Source organism: Salvelinus fontinalis, chromosome 30 (assembly GCF_029448725.1).
Source record: "Salvelinus fontinalis isolate EN_2023a chromosome 30, ASM2944872v1, whole genome shotgun sequence".
In the NCBI taxonomy this organism is placed as follows: domain Eukaryota; kingdom Metazoa; phylum Chordata; class Actinopteri; order Salmoniformes; family Salmonidae; genus Salvelinus; species Salvelinus fontinalis.
The window spans coordinates 10457176-10478597 of NC_074694.1; the positions used below are offsets into that span (position 1 = coordinate 10457176).

At 44.3% G+C, this 21422-nt stretch overlaps 1 protein-coding gene across 1 annotated transcript in view; it reads right to left on the reverse strand.

Moving 5' to 3' along the window:
* Positions 1-21422, reverse strand: part of LOC129828615 (vinculin-like) — a 72074-nt gene that overhangs the window by 28435 nt on the left and 22217 nt on the right. The window contains exons 2-3 of the mRNA XM_055889697.1: positions 19443-19513; positions 2826-2976 (exon numbers count right to left, since the gene is read on the reverse strand). Of these exons, the coding sequence (XP_055745672.1) occupies positions 2826-2976; positions 19443-19513 (222 nt within the window). The remainder of the gene's footprint in view (positions 1-2825; positions 2977-19442; positions 19514-21422) is intronic.

Consider the following 21422-nt stretch of genomic DNA (forward strand, 5'->3'; position numbering starts at 1 on the left):
TCTCTACTGTAACGTTCTCTACTGTAACGTTCTCTACTGTAACGTTCTCTACTGTAACGTTCTCTACTGTAACGTTCTCTACTGTAACGTTCTCTACTGTAACGTACTCTACTGTAACGTACTCTACTGTAACGTACTCTACTGTAACGTACTCTACTGTAACGTACTCTACTGTAACGTACTCTACTGTAACGTACTCTACTGTAACGTACTCTACTGTAACGTACTCTACTGTAATGTACTCTACTGTAATGTACTCTACTGTAATGTACTCTACTGTAATGTACTCTACTGTAATGTACTCTACTGTAATGTACTCTACTGTAATGTACTCTACTGTAATGTACTCTACTGTAATGTACTCTACTGTAATGTACTCTACTGTAATGTACTCTACTGTAATGTACTCTACTGTAATGTACTCTACTGTAATGTACTCTACTGTAATGTACTCTACTGTAATGTACTCTACTGTAATGTACTCTACTGTAATGTACTCTACTGTAATGTACTCTACTGTAATGTACTCTACTGTAATGTACTCTACTGTAATGTACTCTACTGTAATGTACTCTACTGTAATGTACTCTACTGTAATGTACTCTACTGTAATGTACTCTACTGTAATGTACTCTACTGTAATGTACTCTACTGTAATGTACTCTACTGTAATGTACTCTACTGTAATGTACTCTACTGTAATGTACTCTACTGTAATGTACTCTACTGTAATGTACTCTACTGTAATGTACTCTACTGTAATGTACTCTACTGTAATGTACTCTACTGTAATGTACTCTACTGTAATGTACTCTACTGTAATGTACTCTACTGTAATGTACTCTACTGTAATGTACTCTACTGTAATGTACTCTACTGTAATGTACTCTACTGTAATGTACTCTACTGTAATGTACTCTCCACTCTACTGTAATGTACTCTCCACTCTACTGTAATGTACTCTCCACTCTACTGTAATGTACTCTCCACTCTACTGTAATGTACTCTCCACTCTACTGTAATGTACTCTCCACTCCACTGTAATGTACTCTCCACTCCACTGTAATGTACTCTCCACTCCACTGTAATGTACTCTCCACTCCACTGTAATGTACTCTCCACTCCACTGTAATGTACTCTCCACTCCACTGTAATGTACTCTCCACTCCACTGTAATCTACTCTCCACTCCACTGTAATCTACTCTCCACTCCAGTCTACTCTCCACTCCAGTCTACTCTCCACTCCAGTCTACTCTCCACTCCAGTCTACTCTCCACTCCAGTCTACTCTCCACTCCAGTCTACTCTCCACTCCAGTCTACTCTCCACTCCAGTCTACTCTCCACTCCAGTCTACTCTCCACTCCAGTCTACTCTCCTCTCCAGTCTACTGTACTCTCCAGTCTACTGTACTCTCCAGTCTACTGTACTCTCCAGTCTACTGTACTCTCCAGTCTACTGTACTCTCCAGTCTACTGTACTCTCCAGTCTACTGTACTCTCCAGTCTACTGTACTCTCCAGTCTACTGTACTCTCCAGTCTACTGTACTCTCCAGTCTACTGTACTCTCCAGTCTACTGTACTCTCCAGTCTACTGTACTCTCCAGTCTACTGTACTCTCCAGTCTACTGTACTCTCCAGTCTACTGTACTCTCCAGTCTACTGTACTCTCCAGTCTACTGTACTCTCCAGTCTACTGTACTCTCCAGTCTACTGTACTCTCCAGTCTACTGTACTCTCCAGTCTACTGTACTCTCCAGTCTACTGTACTCTCCAGTCTACTGTACTCTCCAGTCTACTGTACTCTCCAGTCTACTGTACTCTCCAGTCTACTGTACTCTCCAGTCTACTGTACTCTCCAGTCTACTGTACTCTCCAGTCTACTGTAATGTACTCTCCAGTCTACTGTACTCTCCACTCTACTGTAATCTTCTCTCCAGTCTACTGTACTCTCCACTCTACTGTAATGTTCTCTCCAGTCTACTGTACTCTCCAATACTGTAATGTACTCTCCACTCTACTGTAATGTTCTCTCCAGTCTACTTTAATGTACTCTCCAGTCTACTGTACTCTCCACTCTACTGTAATGTTCTCTCCAGTCTACTGTACTCTCCAATACTGTAATGTACTCTCCAGTCTACTGTAATGTACTCTCCAGTCTACTGTACGGTACTCCACTACTGTACTCTCCAGTCTACTGTACTCTCCAGTCTACTGTAATGTACTCTCCACTCTACTGTAATGTACTCTCCACTCTACTGTAATGTACTCTCCACTCTACTGTAATGTACTCTCCACTCTACTGTAATGTACTCTCCACTCTACTGTAATGTACTCTCCACTCTACTGTAATGTACTCTCCACTCTACTGTAATGTACTCTCCACTCTACTGTAATGTACTCTCCACTCTACTGTACTGTACTCTCCACTCTACTGTACTGTACTCTCCACTCTACTGTACTGTCCAGTCTACTGTAATGTACTCTCCAGTCTACTGTACTCTCCACTCTACTGTAATGTTCTCTCCAGTCTACTGTACTCTCCTGTAATGTTCTCTCCAGTCTACTGTACTCTCCAGTCTACTGTAATGTACTCTCCAGTCTACTGTACTCTCCACTCTACTGTAATCTTCTCTCCAGTCTACTGTACTCTCCACTCTACTGTAATCTTCTCTCCAGTCTACTGTACTCTCCAATACTGTAATGTACTCTCCAGTCTACTGTACGGTACTCCACTACTGTTCTCTCCAGTCTACTGTACAGTACGTTACTCCACTTTACACTACTCCACTTTACACTACTGTACTCTCCGGTACTCCACGGTACCTCAGCCTCGTCGAAGGTGAGCAGCAGGTCAGAGGTGCCAGAGAGGATTCCACGGGAGCCGTCGATGAGGTAATCTCGAGCAGGGACGGAGTAAGGGTCTGCTTTCAACATGGACGCAGCCTGCACCAGCTTGGTGCATGCAGTCTCCACCCTGAGAGAGGGAAAGAGGAACAATGGAAAACAATACCGTTACATGGCTCATTAAGGCTGTATTACAACCGGCAGGGAGTTCCCATAGAGCGGCGCACAATCGGCCCAGTGTCTGGCCGGTGAAGGCCGTCATTGTAAATAAGAATTTGTTCTTAACTGACTTGCCTAATTAAATAAAGGTTAAATAAAATGTAAAAAATTAAAAAGGCGTTAGCTAACTGATGCTAATGATCAGGTCTCTTAGAGCCAGTTGGGCATCAAGCCTGGTTTCAGCTCATTTACTGTTGTTGAACGTGATCATGGATATAAGTGGCTATATTGTACATATGCAGTGTGGCGAGATGGAAAACTACTGCCCACCTAACAAAGAAAACATCCCTTTATTTCATGTTTGAAACACACAGCAAAAATTGACTTTCTCCCGTTGTAAATCACTATACTGCCTGCCATCATATACTGCAAGGCAAGCAGATGAAGCCCATGGCCAATAAGAGGGGCGTGTATTATTCTCTCACCATCTATTACATCCATGATCATCTCTCACCATCGATAATACAATATATCTGATCATCTCTCACTATATCTATAATACAATATATCTGATCATCTCTGTTGAACGTGATCATGGATATAAGTGGCTATATTGTACATATGCAGTGTGGCGAGATGGAAAACTACTGCCCACCTAACAAAGAAAACATCTATAATACAATCTATAATACAATATATCTGATCATCTCTCACTATATCTATAATACAACATCCCTGATCATCTCTCACTATATCTATAATACAACATCATCCCTGATCATCTCTCACTATATCTATAATACAACATCATCTCTGATTATCTCTCACTATATCTATAATACAATATATCTGATCATCTCTCACTATATCTATAATACAACATCCCTGATCATCTCTCACTATATCTATAATACAACATCATCTCTGATCATCTCTCACTATATCTATAATACAACATTATCTCTGATCATCTCTCACTATATCTATAATACAATATATCTGATCATCTCTCACTATATCTAGAATACAACATCATCCCTGATCATCTCTCACTATATCTATAATACAACATCATCCCTGATCATCTCTCACTATATCTATAATACAACATCATCTCTGATTATCTCTCACTATATCTATAATACAATATATCTGATCATCTCTCACTATATCTATAATACAACATCCCTGATCATCTCTCACTATATCTATAATACAACATCATCTCTGATCATCTCTCACTATATCTATAATACAACATTATCTCTGATCATCTCTCACTATATCTATAATACAACATCTCTGATCATCTCTCACTATATCTATAATACAATATATCTGATCATCTCTCACTATATCTAGAATACAACATCATCCCTGATCATCTCTCACTATATCTATAATACAACATTATCTCTGATTATCTCTCACTATATCTATAATACAACATCTCTGATCATCTCTCACTATATCTATAATACAACATCTCTGATCATCTCTCACTATAACTACAATACAACAACATCTCTGATTATCTCACTATATCTAGAATATAACATTATCTCTGATTATCTCTCACTATATCTATAATACAACATTATCTCTGATCATCTCTCACTATATCTATAATACAACATCTCTGATTATCTCTCACTATATCTATAATACAACATCCCTGATCATCTCTCACTATATCTATAATACAACATTATCTCTGATTATCTCTCACTATATCTATAATACAACATTATATCTGATCATCTTTCACTATATCTATAATACAACATCCCTGATCATCTCTCACTATATCTATAATACAACATCCCTGATCATCTCTCACTATATCTACAATATAACAACATCCCTGATTATCTCACTATATCTAGAATACAACATCTCTGATTATAATACAACATCCCTGATCATCTCTCACTATATCTACAATATAACAACATCCCTGATTATCTCACACTATATCTAGAATACAACATCTCTGATTATCTCACTATATCTAGAATACAACATCTCTGATCATAATACAACATCTGATCATCTCTCACTATATCTATAATACAACATCCCTGATCATCTCTCACTATATCTATAATACAACATCCCTGATCATCGCTCACTATATCTATAATACAACATCTCTGATCATCTCTCACTATATCTAGAATACAACATCTCTGATCATCTCTCACTATATCTAGAATACAACATCCCTGATCATCTCTCACTATATCTAGAATACAACATCTCTGATCTCTCACTAAATCTAGAATAAAACATCTCTGATCATCTCTCACTATATCTAGAAAACAACATCTCTGATCATAATACAACATCCCTGCACATTTTATTTATGTCACCTTTATTTAACCAGGTAGGCATGTTGAGAACAAGTTCTCGTTTGCAATTGCAACCTGGTCAAGATAAAGCAAAGCAGTTTGACACATACAACAACACAGAGTTACACGTGGAGTAAAACAAACATACAGTCAATAATGCAGTAGAAAAATAAGTCGATATACAATATGAGCAAGTGAAGTGAGATAAGGGAGGTGAAGGCAAATAAAGGCCATGGTGGCGAGGTAAATACAATATAGCAAGTAAAACACTGGAATGGTAGATTTGCAATGGAAGAATGTGCAAAGTAGAAATAATGGGGTGCAAATGAGCAAAATAAATAAATAAATACAGTATGGGAAGAGGTAGTTAATTGGGCTAAATTATGGATGGGCTATGTACAGGTGCAGTGATCTGTGAGCTGCTCTGACAGCTGGTGCTTAAAGCTAGTGAGGGAGATAAGTGTTTCCAGTTTCAGAGATTTTTGTAGTTCGTTCCTGTCATTGGCAGCAGAGAACTGGAAGGAGAGGCGGCCAAAGGAAGAATTGGTTTTGAGGGGTGACCAGAGAGATATACCTGCTGGAGCGCGTGCTACAGGTGGGTGCTGCTATGGTGACCAGCGAGCTGAGATAAGGGGGGACTTTACCTAGCAGGGTCTTATAGATGACCGGGGGCCTGTGGGTTTGGCGACGAGTTTGAAGCGAGGGCCAGCCAACGAGAGCGTACAGGTCACAGTGGTGGGTAGTATATGGGGCTTTGGTGACAAAACAAATGGCACTGTGATAGACTGCATCCAATTTATTGAGTAGAGTATTGGAGGCTATTTTGTAAATGACATCGCCGAAGTTGAGGATTGGTAGGATGGTCAGTTTTACGAGGGTGTTTGGCAGCATGAGTGAAGGATGCTTCGTTGCGAAATAGGAAGCCGATTCTAGATTTAACTTTGGATTGGAGATGTTTGATGTGAGTCTGGAAGGAGAGTTTACAGTCTAACCAGACACCTAGGTATTTGTAGTTGTCCACATATTCTAAGTCAGAACCGTCCAGAGTAGTGATGCTGGACGGGAGGGCAGGTGCAGGCAGCGATCGGTTGAAGAGCATGCATTTAGTTTTACTTGTATTTAATAGCAATTGGAGGCCACGGAAGAGAGTTGAGTTGTATGGCATTGAAGCTCGCCTGGAGGGTTGTTAGTGTCCAAAGAAGGGCCAGAAGCATACAGAATGGTGTCGTCTGCGTAGAGGTGGATCAGAGACTCACCAGCAGCAAGAGTGACATCATTGAAAAATACAGAGAAGAGAGTCGGCCCAAGAATTGAACCCTGTGGCACCCCCATAGAGACTGCCAGATGCCCGGACAAAATGCCGTCCGATTTGACACACTGAACTCTATCAGAGAAGTAGTTGGTGAACCAGGCGAGGCAATCATTTGAGAAACCAAGGCTATCGAGTCTGCCGATGAGGATGTGGTGATTGACAGAGTCGAAAGCCTTGGCCAGGTCAATGAATACGGCTGCACAGTATTGTTTCTTATCGATGGCGGTTAAGATATTGTTTAGGACCTTGAGCGTGGCTGAGGTGCACCCATGACCAGCTCTGAAACCAGATTGCATAGCGGAGAAGGTGAGGTGGGATTTGAAATGGTCGGTAATCTGTTTGTTGACTTGGCTTTCGAAGACCTTAGAAAGGCAGGGTAGGATAGATATAGGTCTGTAGCAGTTTGGGTCAAGAGTGTCCCCCCCCTTTGAAGAGGGGGATGACCGCAGCTGCTTTCCAATCTTTGGGAATCTCAGACAACACGAAAGAGAGGTTGAACAGGCTAGTATATAGGAGTTGCAACAATTTCTGCAGATCGTTTTAGAAAGAAAGGGTCCAGATTGTCTAGCCCAGCTGATTTGTAGGGGTCCAGATTTTGCAGCTCTTTCAGAACATCAGCTGACTGGATTTGGGAGAAGGAGAAATGGTGGGGGCTTGGGCGAGTTGCTGTGGGGGGTGCAGTGCTGTTGACCGGGGTAGGGGTAGCCAGGTGGAAAGCATGGCCAGCCGTAGAAAAATGCTTATTGAAATTCTCAATTATAGTGGATTTATCGGTGGTGACAGTGTTTCCTATCCTCAGTGCAGTGGGCAGCTGGGAGGAGGTGCTCTTATTCTCCATGGACTTTAGTGTCCCAAAACTTTTTTGAGTTTGTCTTGCAGGAAGCAATTTTCTGCTTGAAAAAGCTAGCCTTGGCTTTTCTAACTGCCTGTTTATATTGGTTTCTAACTTCCCTGAAAAGTGGCATATCACAGGGGCTGTTCGATGCTAATGCAGAACACCATAGGATGTTTTTGTGTTGTATATCATCGTGTGTATCATCTCTCACTATATCTATGCTATAACATCTCTGAGCAGGTTTGATGAAAATGGCCTCAGTGGTGTACTTCTACTGAAGAGAAGATAAGAAACCTGAAGATTGTGAATTTAAGAAACCTACTAGTCAGCGAAACACAGGCAGCCTCGATATCATAGTTCAATCCTAATACATGCAGTGTAGGGCGTGTGTGCTGTGCAGGGCGTGTCTGCTGTGTAGGGCGTGTCTGCTGTGCAGGGCGTGTGTGCTGTGCAGGGCGTGTGTGCTGTGCAGGGCGTGTCTGCTGTGCAGGGCGTGTCTGCTGTGCAGGGCGTGTCTGCTGTGCAGGGCGTGTCTGCTGTGCAGGGCGTGTCTGCTGTGCAGGGCGTGTCTGCTGTGCAGGGCGTGTCTGCTGTGCAGGGCGTGTCTGCTGTGCAGGGCGTGTCTGCTGTGCAGGGCGTGCCTGCTGTGCAGGGCGTGTCTGCTGTGCAGGGCGTGTCTGCTGTGTAGGGCGTGCCTGCTGTGTAAATAAAATCAAACCTCCAGCACATTACACAGAAACAGGCAACAAGCCAAAGATACGACACATGTTCCAATTCCCACAGAATCCTGACTTCCTACTAAAGCCTGCGGGACAAACACTCTTCTCTGTTTAAAAGAGGGAACTGGTAGAATCAGTTTTTGTCCACGGTGCTGGAAGACGAGGCTCTGGGTGTGCAGGCAGGGCCAGACAAGCTCAGTTTGACTTTCCACGATGGCTAAGGCAGAACGGTCGCTGGTCTCTTGAAGCCTCTGGTAACTGGTAATGTATGTGCATATTAAACAGGTTTGTAGTGCTGTTAGCAACGCCAGCGTTGTGTGTTCAATTCCCACTGGGGTCACATAATATATGCACTCAACTGTAAGTCACTTTGAATAAAAGCATCTGCTGAATGTCATGTATTATGTCATGTATTATGTCATGTATAATATTATATACATGTTAGTGCAGCCAGCAGTGTCCTTTAGCAGCGTGCAGTACAGCAGACTACACAGTCATGATATATTACAGGACCTATGCACACTCTAATTATAGTGAAGCACACACACACTATTATATATATAGTTAAAGAAGACACATTCCAGCATGTGTATCTGATGGATGAAGACAACGTGACTTCCAGGCGCCAAATGCGTTCAGGTCGCCTCTGTGACCTCTGTGACCTCTGTGACCTCTGTGACCTACGCCTGCCAATGGCTTTACAACCATGACCTTGTTGGGTGTCTCGTGACCCCCGACTGCATTACTGGGTTCTACTGAGCGGAGCTGACAAGGTTGAGTGTGTATCAGCTAAGAATGGATGGCAGAGTCTCAGCCAAGCGGCTGGGTGGAGATTATTCATAGCTCCAGTGGAGTAGGAAGAGAAAATAAAATGGCCCTCTTGATTCATTCATTCAGGGAGTGACTTATTGTAACTACTGTTAGTGATGAGAACATGTGATATAGATTGAATCCATATGTCCAAAGAAAATGACTGGAAATACAATTTAAATACTTCTCTCATACTTCTCTCTTGGGGGTTGAGGTTAACCAAGAGCAGCTGTCTACGAAGAAGACCAAATAGAGACCTACCACTGTTCCATCCTGCTTCCTCCTTTAGTGAGGAGTCCCTCCCTGGACAAATAGAAACCTACCACTGTTCCTTCCTGCTTCCTCCTTTAGTGAGGAGTCCGTCACTGGACAAATAGAAACCTACCACTGTTCCTTCCTGCTTCCTCCTTTACTGAGGAGTCCCTCCCTGGACAAATAAAAGCCTAGCAGGCAGCGAGCCTCCCACAGCAGCAGCCAGCGCCCCAACACACACACACAGAGAGCGAGAGAGAGACAGACAAGAGACAGACTAGAGAGAGAGACACAGCCAAGAGAGAGAGAGAGAGAGACTAGAGAGACAGAGACTAGAGAGAGAGAGAGACAGACTAGAGAGAGAGAGAGAGAGAGACAGACTAGAGAGAGAGAGACAGACTAGAGAGAGAGAGAGAGAGAGAGAGAGAGAGACTAGTCTCTCTCTCTAGACAGAGTGACTAGAGGGAGAAGAGAGAGAGACGAGAGAGAACAGGACAGAGAGAGGAGAGAGACTAGAGGCAGAGAGACTAGAGGGAGAGACAAATGACCTGAGGGCCCAGCAAGAAATGATTACATTCACCCACCATAGAGCGGGTGAATGTAAGCATTTAGCAAGACTGTGCCTCAAAATCAAATGTTTTCCTGGCCCACCATTCCACCCTGTACTTGAACAGCCTTTACGACCAGGTCCACCTATACAAGTCAGCATTCTCAACTTTTACCAGGACCCTGAAGAACGTCACCCTGAACCGCAGCCCCGGCACCTCACACAGGAGCAACAGACCCCCCGCCCAGACCAGCGAGACACCCTCCCAGACCTGCAAGAACCCCTCCTGAAGGACCTGCAATGAGACAACCCACGCCAAGAAGACCCACACCCAGCATCACCAGCCACACCCAGCCACACCCAGCATCACCAGCCACACCCAGCATCACCAGCCACACCCAGCATCACCAGCCACACCCAGCATCACCAGCCACACTCAGCATCACCGACCCCAGCATCACCAGCCACACCCAGCATCACCAGCCACACCCCAGCATCACCCAGACCACAGCATCACCAGCCACACCCAGACCATAGCATCATCCAGACCACAGCATCACCAGCCACACCGCAACCAGCTATGACCAACCCAAACAAACCCTGGCCACACCCTATATAAGCCCCCACATATCAGACCAATGCCAATGTTATATCTGGCTAGAAATAATGAGGAAATTATCTCAGAGAAAAATGTCCTGTCTGCTACCTATATACCCCAATAGAATCCCCATACTTTAATGAAGACAGCTTCTCCATCCTGGAGGGGGAAAATCAACCATTTCCAGGCCCAGGGACATGTACTAGTCTGTGGCGACCTAAATGCCAGAACCGAACAGGAACCTGACACCCTCAGCACACAGGGGGACAAACACCTGCCTGGAGATGACAGCATTCCCTCCCCCATATGCCCCCCTAGGCACAACTATGACAACATAACCAACAAAAATGGGTCACAACTCCTGCAGCTATGTCGCACGCTGGGTATGTACAGTACATAGTCAATGGTAGGCTTTGAGGGGACTCCTGCAGTAGGTACACCTGTAACTCATCTCTTGGCATTGGTACTGTAGACTACTTTATCACTGACCTCAACCCAGAGTATCTCAGAGCGTTCACAGTCAGCCCACTGACACCCCTATCAGATCACAGCAAAATCACAGTCTACTTGAACAGAGCAATACTCAACCATGAGGCATCAAAGCTGAAGGAACTGAATACTATTAAGAAATGCTATAGATGGAAGGAAAGTAGTGTGGAAAGTTGCCAAAATACTGAGGCTACAACAAATTCAATCCCTTCTAGACAATTTCCGGGACAAAATGTTTCACTGTAATAGTGAAGGTGTAAACTTGGCAGTAGAAAATCTTAACAGTATATTTGACCTCAGCATCGTTATCAAATAAACGTTTCAAGCTGACAACCTAAGAAAATTAACAACAATGACAAATAGTTTGATAATGAATGCAAAAATCTAAGAAAAAAAATGGAGAAACCTATGTAACCAAAAACAAAGACCCAGAAAAGCTGAGCCTAAACCTTCACTATGGTGAATCACTAAAACAATATAGAAATACACTACAGAAAAAGAAGGAACAGCACATCAGAAATCAGCTCAATGTAATTGAAGAATCCATAGAATCTAACCACTTCTGGGAAACTTGGAAAACTCTAAAACAGACAACAAAGAGTTATCTATCCAAAACAGAGATGTATGGATAAACCACTTCTCCAATCTGTTTGTCCCTATAACAAAGAACAAACATAAAAAACATAAACATGATCAAATACAAGTCTTAGAATCAACAATTAAAGACTACCAGAACCCACTGGATTCTCCAATTACATCTAATGAACTACAGAACAAAATACAAAACCCTCCAACCCAAAAAGACCTGTGATGTTGATGGTATCCTCAATGAAATGATCAAATATACAGAAAACAAATTGCAATTGGCTATACTTAAACATCATCCTCAGCTCTGGCATCTTCCCCAATATTTGGAAGGACTGATCACCCCAATCCACAAAAGTGGAGACAAATTTGACCCCAAAAACTACCGTGGGATATGAGACAACAGCAACCTTAATGATAATGCTAAGGATTTTCCTAACAGCAGACTCTACATTGTTTTCACTAAGGAAATGTACCTGAGCAAATGTCAAATTGGCTTTTTACCAAATTACCTTACGAAAGACCACATATTCACCCTGCACACTAATTGACAAACAAACAAACCAAAACAAAAGGCAAAGTCTACTCATGCTTTATTGATTTCAAAAAAGCCTTCACTCATTTTGGCATGAGGGTCTGCTATACAAATTGATGGAAAGTGGTGTTGGGGGTAAAACATACACCATTATAAAATCCATGTACACAAACAACAAGTGTGCAGTTAAAATTGGCAACAAAAATAATATATTTATTTCCACAGGGCCATGGGTTGAGACAATGATGCAACTAAAGCCCCCCCCCCCCCCCTCTTGAACATATGTATAAATGAATTGGCTAGGGCACTAGAACAGTTTGCAGCACCCGGACTCAACCTACTAGAATCTGAAGTCAAATGTCTACTGTTTGCTGATGTTTCTGTCACCAACCAAGGAGGGTCTACCACAGCACCTAGAGCTTCTGCACAGATTCTGTCAGACCTGGGCCCTGACAATAAATCTCAGTAAGACCAAAATAAGTGTTCCAAAATAAGGTCCAGTTGCCAGGACCACAAATACAAATTCCATCTAGACACCGATTCCCTAAAGCACACAAAACTATACATACCTCAGCCTAAACATCAGTGCCACAGGTAACGTCCATAAAGCTGTGAATGATCTGAGAGACAAGGCAAGAAGGGCCTTCTATGCCATCAGAAGGAACATCCATACCAATTAGGATCTGGCAAAAACTACTTGAATCAGTTATAGAACACATTGCCTTTTATGAGGTCTGGGGTCCGCTCACCAACCAAGAACTCACAAAATGGGGCAAACACCAAATTGAGACTTCGCATGCAGAATTCTGCAAAAATATCCTTTGTGTACAACGTAAAACACTAAATAATGAATGCAGAGCAGAATTAGGCCGATACCCGCTAATGATCAAAATCCTGAAAAGAGCCATTACATTCTACAACCACCTAAAAGGAAGCGATTCCCAAACCTTCCATAACAAAGCCATCACCGACAGAGAAATGAACCGGAAGAAGAGTCCCCTAAGCAAGCTGGTCCTGGGGCTCTGTTCAAAACACAAACAGAGCCCACAGAGCAATTAGACCCAACCAAATCATGAGAAAACAAAAAGATAATTACTTGACACAGAAAGAATTAACAAAAAAAACTGAGCAAACTAGAATGCTATTTGGCCCTAAAGAGGGAGTACACAGTGGCAAAATACCTGACCACTGTGACTGACCCAAACTTAAGGAAAGCTTTGACTATGTACAGACTCAGTGAGCATAGCCTTGCTATTGAGAAAGGCCGATGTAGGCAGACATGGCTCTCAAGAGAAGACAGGCTATGTGCTCACTGCCCACAAAATGAGGTGGAAACTGAGCTGCACTTCCTAACCTCCTGCCCAATGTATGACCATATTAGAGACACATATTTCCCTCAGATTACACAGATGCACAAAGAATTTGAAAACAAACCCAATCTTGATAAACCCCCATATCTACTGGGTGAAATACCACAGTGTGACATCACAGCAGCAAGATTTGTGACCTGTTGCCACAAGAAAAGGGCAACCAGTGAAGAACAAACACCATTGTAAATACAACCCATATTTATGTTTATTTATTTTCCCTTTTGTACTTTAACCATTTGCACATATGACATTTGAAATGTCTTTATTCTTTTGGAACTTTTGTGAGTGTAATGTTTACTGTTAATTTTTATTGTTTATTTCACTTTTGTATATGATCTACTTCCCTTGCTTTGGCAATAGTAACATATGTTTCCCATGCCAATAAAGCCCTTGAGTTGAAGTAGAATTGACTAGAGGGAGAGAGAACAGGACAGAGAGAGAGAGAGAGAGAGAACAGGACAGAGAGAGAGAGAGAGACACACTAAAGGGAGAGAGAGAGAGAACAGGACAGAGAGAGAGAGAGAGAGCCACTAGAGGGAGAGAGAGAGAGAACAGGACAGAGAGAGAGAGAGAGAGAGAGCCACTAGAGGGAGAGAGAGAGAGAACAGGACAGAGAGAGAGAGAGAGAGAGAGCCACTAGAGGGAGAGAGAGAGAGAACAGGACAGAGAGAGAGAGAGAGAGAGAGACACTAGAGGGAGAGAGAGAGAGAACAGGACAGAGAGAGAGAGAGAGAGAGACACTAGAGGGAGAGAGAGAGAGAACAGGACAGAGAGAGAGAGAGAGAGAGACACTAGAGGGAGAGAGAGAGAGAACAGGACAGAGAGAGAGAGAGAGAGAGACTCTAGAGGGAGAGAGAGAGAGAACAGGACAGAGAGAGAGAGAGAGAGAGACACTAGAGGGAGAGAGAGAGAGAACAGGACAGAGAGAGAGAGAGAGAGAGAGAACAGGACAGAGAGAGAGAGAGAGAGACACTAGAGGGAGAGAGAGAGAGAGAACAGGACAGAGAGAGAGAGAGAGAGAGAGACACTAGAGGGAGAGAGAGAGAGAGAACAGGACAGAGAGAGAGAGAGAGAGAGACACTAGAGGGAGAGAGAGAGAGAGAACAGGACAGAGAGAGAGAGAGAGAGAGACACTAGAGGGAGAGAGAGAGAGAGAACAGGACAGAGAGAGAGAGAGAGAGACACTAGAGGGAGAGAGAGAGAGAGAACAGGACAGAGAGAGAGAGAGAGAGAGAGACACTAGAGGGAGAGAGAGAGAGAGAACAGGACAGAGAGAGAGAGAGAGACACTAGAGGGAGAGAGAGAGAGAGAACAGGACAGAGAGAGAGAGAGAGAGAGACACTAGAGGGAGAGAGAGAGAGAGAACAGGACAGAGAGAGAGAGAGAGAGACACTAGAGGGAGAGAGAGAGAGAGAACAGGACAGAGAGAGAGAGAGAGAGAGACACTAGAGGGAGAGAGAGAGAGAACAGGACAGAGAGAGAGAGAGAGAGAGACACTAGAGGGAGAGAGAGAGAGAGAGAGAGACACTAAGAGAGAGAACAGGACAGAGAGAGAGAGAGAGAGAGAGAGAACAGGACAGAGAGAGAGAGAGAGAGAGACACTAGAGGGAGAGAGAGAGAGAACAGGACAGAGAGAGAGAGAGAGAGAGACACTAGAGGGAGAGAGAGAGAGAACAGGACAGAGAGAGAGAGAGAGAGAGACACTAGAGGGAGAGAGAGAGAGAACAGGACAGAGAGAGAGAGAGAGAGAGACACTAGAGGGAGAGAGAGAGAGAACAGGACAGAGAGAGAGAGAGAGAGAGAGAGACACTAGAGGGAGAGAGAGAGAGAACAGGACAGAGAGAGAGAGAGAGAGAGAGAGACACTAGAGGGAGAGAGAGAGAGAACAGGACAGAGAGAGAGAGAGAGACACTAGAGGGAGAGAGAGAGAGAACAGGACAGAGAGAGAGAGAGAGACACTAGAGGGAGAGAGAGAGAGAACAGGACAGAGAGAGAGAGAGAGAGAGACACTAGAGGGAGAGAGAGAGAACAGGACAGAGAGAGAGAGAGAGAGAGACACTAGAGAGAGAGAGAGAGAGACACTAGAGGGAGAGAGAGAGAGAACAGGACAGAGAGAGAGAGAGAGAGACACTAGAGGGAGAGAGAGAGAGAGAACAGGACAGAGAGAGAGAGAGAGAGAGACACTAGAGGGAGAGAGAGAGAGAACAGGACAGAGAGAGAGAGAGAGAGAACAGGACAGAGAGAGAGAGAGAGACACTAGAGGGAGAGAGAGAGAGAACAGGACAGAGAGAGAGAGAGAGAGACACTAGAGGGAGAGAGAGAGAGAACAGGACAGAGAGAGAGAGAGAGAGAGACACTAGAGGGAGAGAGAGAGAGAACAGGACAGAGGGAGAGAGAGAGAGAACAGGACAGAGAGAGAGAGAGAGAGAGACACTAGAGGGAGAGAGAGAGAGAACAGGACAGAGAGAGAGAGAGAGAGAGACACTAGAGGGAGAGAGAGAGAGAACAGGACAGAGAGAGAGAGAGAGAGAGAGACACTAGAGGGAGAGAGAGAGAGAACAGGACAGAGAGAGAGAGAGAGAGACACTAGAGGGAGAGAGAGAGAGAACAGGACAGAGAGAGAGAGAGAGAGACACTAGAGGGAGAGAGAGAGAGAACAGGACAGAGGGAGAGAGAGAGAGACACTAGAGGGAGAGAGAGAGAGAACAGGACAGAGAGAGAGAGAGAGACACTAGAGGGAGAGAGAGAGAGAACAGGACAGAGAGAGAGAGAGAGACACTAGAGGGAGAGAGAGAGAGAACAGGACAGAGAGAGAGAGAGAGACACTAGAGGGAGAGAGAGAGAGAACAGGACAGAGAGAGAGAGAGAGACACTAGAGGGAGAGAGAGAGAGAACAGGACAGAGAGAGAGAGACACTAGAGGGAGAGGGAGAGAACAGGACAGAGAGAGAGAGAGAGAGACACTAGAGGGAGAGGGAGAGAACAGGACAGAGAGAGAGAGAGAGAGAGAGAGAGAGACACTAGAGGGAGAGGGAGAGAACAGGACAGAGAGAGAGAGAGAGACACTAGAGGGAGAGAGAGAGAGAACAGGACAGAGAGAGAGAGAGAGAGAGACACTAGAGGGAGAGAGAGAGAGAACAGGACAGAGAGAGAGAGAGAGAGAGACACTAGAGGGAGAGGGAGAGAACAGGACAGATAGAGAGAGAGAGAGAGACACTAGAGGGAGAGGGAGAGAACAGGACAGAGAGAGAGAGAGAGAGACACTAGAGGGAGAGGGAGAGAACAGGACAGAGAGAGAGAGAGAGAGAGACACTAGAGGGAGAGAGAGAGAGAACAGGACAGAGAGAGAGAGAGAGAGAGAGACACTAGAGGGAGAGAGAGAGAGAACAGGACAGAGAGAGAGAGAGAGAGAGAGAGACAGTAGAGGGAGAGAGAGAGAGAACAGGACAGAGAGAGAGAGAGAGAGAGACACTAGAGGGAGAGAGAGAGAGAACAGGACAGAGAGAGAGAGAGAGAGAGACACTAGAGGGAGAGAGAGAGAGAACAGGACAGAGAGAGAGAGAGAGAGAGAGAGAGACACTAGAGGGAGAGAGAGAGAGAACAGGACAGAGAGAGAGAGAGAGACACTAGAGGGAGAGAGAGAGAGAACAGGACAGAGAGAGAGAGAGAGAGAGACACTAGAGGGAGAGAGAGAGAGAACAGGACAGAGAGAGAGAGAGAGAGAGACACTAGAGGGAGAGAGAGAGAACAGGACAGAGAGAGAGAGAGAGAGAGACACTAGAGAGAGAGAGAGAGAGAGACACTAGAGGGAGAGAGAGAGAGAACAGGACAGAGAGAGAGAGAGAGAGACACTAGAGGGAGAGAGAGAGAGAACAGGACAGAGAGAGAGAGAGAGAGAGACACTAGAGGGAGAGAGAGAGAGAACAGGACAGAGAGAGAGAGAGAGACACTAGAGGGAGAGAGAGAGAGAACAGGACAGAGAGAGAGAGAGAGAGACACTAGAGGGAGAGAGAGAGAGAACAGGACAGAGGGAGAGAGAGAGAGACACTAGAGGGAGAGAGAGAGAGAGACACTAGAGGGAGAGAGAGAGAGAACAGGACAGAGAGAGAGAGAGAGAGAGAGACACTAGAGGGAGAGAGAGAGAGAACAGGACAGAGAGAGAGAGAGAGAGACACTAGAGGGAGAGAGAGAGAGAACAGGACAGAGAGAGAGAGAGAGAGAGACACTAGAGGGAGAGAGAGAGAGAACAGGACAGAGAGAGAGAGAGAGAGAGACACTAGAGGGAGAGAGAGAGAGAACAGGACAGAGAGAGAGAGAGAGAGAGAGAGAGACACTAGAGGGAGAGAGAGAGAGAACAGGACAGAGAGAGAGAGAGAGAGACACTAGAGGGAGAGAGAGAGAGAACAGGACAGAGAGAGAGAGAGAGAGACACTAGAGGGAGAGAGAGAGAGAACAGGACAGAGGGAGAGAGAGAGAGACACTAGAGGGAGATAGAGAGAGAACAGGACAGAGAGAGAGAGAGAGACACTAGAGGGAGAGAGAGAGAGAACAGGACAGAGAGAGAGAGAGAGACACTAGAGGGAGAGAGAGAGAGAACAGGACAGAGAGAGAGAGAGAGACACTAGAGGGAGAGAGAGAGAGAACAGGACAGAGAGAGAGAGAGAGACACTAGAGGGAGAGAGAGAGAGAACAGGACAGAGAGAGAGAGAGAGACACTAGAGGGAGAGAGAGAGAACAGGACAGAGAGAGAGAGAGAGACACTAGAGGGAGAGGGAGAGAACAGGACAGAGAGAGAGAGAGAGAGAGAGACACTAGAGGGAGAGGGAGAGAACAGGACAGAGAGAGAGAGAGAGAGAGAGAGAGAGAGACTAGAGGGAGAGGGAGAGAACAGGACAGAGAGAGAGAGAGAGACACTAGAGGGAGAGAGAGAGAGAACAGGACAGAGAGAGAGAGAGAGACACTAGAGGGAGAGAGAGAGAGAACAGGACAGAGAGAGAGAGAGAGAGAGACACTAGAGGGAGAGGGAGAGAACAGGACAGATAGAGAGAGAGAGAGAGAGAGACACTAGAGGGAGAGGGAGAGAACAGGACAGAGAGAGAGAGAGAGAGAGACACTAGAGGGAGAGAGAGAGAGAACAGGACAGAGAGAGAGAGAGAGAGAGAGACACTAGAGGGAGAGAGAGAGAGAACAGGACAGAGAGAGAGAGAGAGAGAGACAGTAGAGGGAGAGAGAGAGAGAACAGGACAGAGAGAGAGAGAGAGAGAGACACTAGAGGGAGAGAGAGAGAGAACAGGACAGAGAGAGAGAGAGAGAGACACTAGAGGGAGAGAGAGAGAGAACAGGACAGAGAGAGAGAGAGAGAGAGAGACACTAGAGGGAGAGAGAGAGAGAACAGGACAGAGAGAGAGAGAGAGAGAGACACTAGAGGGAGAGAGAGAGAGAACAGGACAGAGAGAGAGAGAGAGACACTAGAGGGAGAGAGAGAGAACAGGACAGAGAGAGAGAGAGAGAGACACTAGAGGGAGAGAGAGAGAGAACAGGACAGAGAGAGAGAGAGAGACACTAGAGGGAGAGAGAGAGAGAACAGGACAGAGAGAGAGAGAGAGACACTAGAGGGAGAGAGAGAGAGAACAGGACAGAGAGAGAGAGAGAGACACTAGAGGGAGAGAGAGAGAGAGAGGACAGAGAGAGAGAGAGAGACACTAGAGGGAGAGAGAGAGAGAACAGGACAGAGAGAGAGACACTAGAGGGAGAGAACAGGACAGAGAGAGAGACACTAGAGGGAGAGAACAGGACAGAGAGAGAGAGAGAGACACTAGAGGGAGAGGGAGAGAACAGGACAGAGGGAGAGGGAGAGAGAGACACTAGAGGGAGAGGGAGAGAACAGGACAGAGAGAGAGAGAGAGAACACAACACGAGGTTCAGACATCGTTGCACTGTACATGTCTAAATTGGATAACACTGTTAGACTGTCAAGGTAATAAAGTTTGTGGGCTGAGAGTTAAGGAGAAGACAGATATCTTTCATCTACATACTTGATGAAAGCTGGAGGCATGTCTCTCTTCATTATGTGGTCTTCTGTGGTCTGGACAGTGTCTTTCCCCACCTAGAACACAACAGGAAAACAGGAAGGGCATATTAACTCACACAGTAGAGCCAGGTTCCTGGACACAAACGTATCCTACTCAGATGAAGTCATCACTTTTATATTAGCTAATGGAGATTCTCCATTGAGCATTTGGTTCTGAGAAACCGGCACATGAAATATGTAAATGTGTTTAACCTTTATTCTTTAATAACGTACACGTATTGCTACATATTGTTAATAATTTTAAATAGTTTTATTTAACCTTTAAAGGATGATATAAACCATTGCCTCAACACACAAGGTCACTGGAGGAGGGCAACACACACACTAGAGGTCGGCCGATTAATCAGAATAGCCCATTAACTTCTTGCCACTAGGGGGGCGCCATTTCGACATAGCACAAAATCGTACCCAATTTAAACGGCCTCGTACTCAATTCTTGCTCGTACAATATGCATATTATTCTTACTATTGGATAGAAAACACTCTAGTTTCTAAAACCGTTTGAATTATGTCTGTGGGTGAAACAGAACTCTTCCTGCAGCGAAATCCATGACAGGAACTGCGAAGGTCTGAAAACTAGGCTCTGCTCTCAGATCAGTTTAAAGCTCTGTATGTATCCTATGGGTCGACATGAACTGCACCCGCCTTCCCCTAGATGTCAGTAACCAATGAGAAGTGGAATGGACTTTCTACGTAGTTCTCAGAGTTTATAAAAGGCCAAGGAGCGAGGGGTCCTCTCTTTTCAACGCTCGCCATTACGCAAAGCAAGACCTCAGGATGGCATTTTGAAACGCTCAGTTATCGACCTTAGATATATCCGTCTGTAATTTAATTCGTTATAGGTGTTAGAAACATCATAACGAAGTTATTTGAAACCGAGTTATATCAGTTTATGCGAGTAAATTGCTATTTTCGGAATTTCCTTAGTATTGAGTTTGAAGATTTGGGCATGCTGTGGCCTCATTGCTAATGTTAGCTGCTACTTCCGAAGATTCTGATGGAAGCTCGTCCAAAAGTAAGAGCTATTTATTATGTTATTCCGTATTTATGTGGAAAAATGTAAACGTATTTGTCCGCCATTATTGCGGCACTAGTCTGGCTGTAACGCACACTGTATGTCTAGTAACGTTAATTTTAAAAATCTAACTCAGCGGTTGCATTAATAACTAATGCATCTTTCATTTGATGTCCAACCTGTATTTTTTAGTCAAGTTTACGATTATTTATTGATTAGACTATGTGCCTTTCCAAGATGGCGCCGGCCAGAATGCATGCCCTGTTGCTACTGATCACATTGTATAACCACGGTTTGTGCTGCTAAATATGCACATTTTCAAACAAAACCTATATGGATTGTGTAATATGATGTTACAGGACTGTCATCTGAAGAATTCTGAGAAGGTTAGTGGAAAATTATTTTATTTTGGTGGTGAATACGTTATCGCTATGTTTGGCTGGAATCAATGCTGTTGTCTGGTTTGCTATTGTGGTAAGCTAATATAACGATATATTGTGTTTTCGCTGTAAGACACTTAGAAAATCTGAAATATTGTCTTGATTCACAAGATCTGTGTCTTTCATCTGCTGCACGCTGTGTATTTTTAAGAAATGTTTTATGATGAGCAATTAGCTAATACACGATGGTCTCTGTAGTTATTCTAGTCATTTTAGTGAGAGTTGTGATGGGGGCTGCAATCGTAAACTATGATTTATACCTGAAATATGCACATTTTTCTAACAAAACCTATGCTATACAATAAATATGTTATCAGACTGTCATCTGATGAGGTTGTTTCTTGGTTAGTGGCTATTTATATCTTTATTTGGTCGAATTTGTGATAGCTACTGATGCAGTAAGAAAATGGTGGAGTATGAGAGTGGTGTCTTTTGCTAACGTGGTTAGCTAATAGATTTACATATTTTG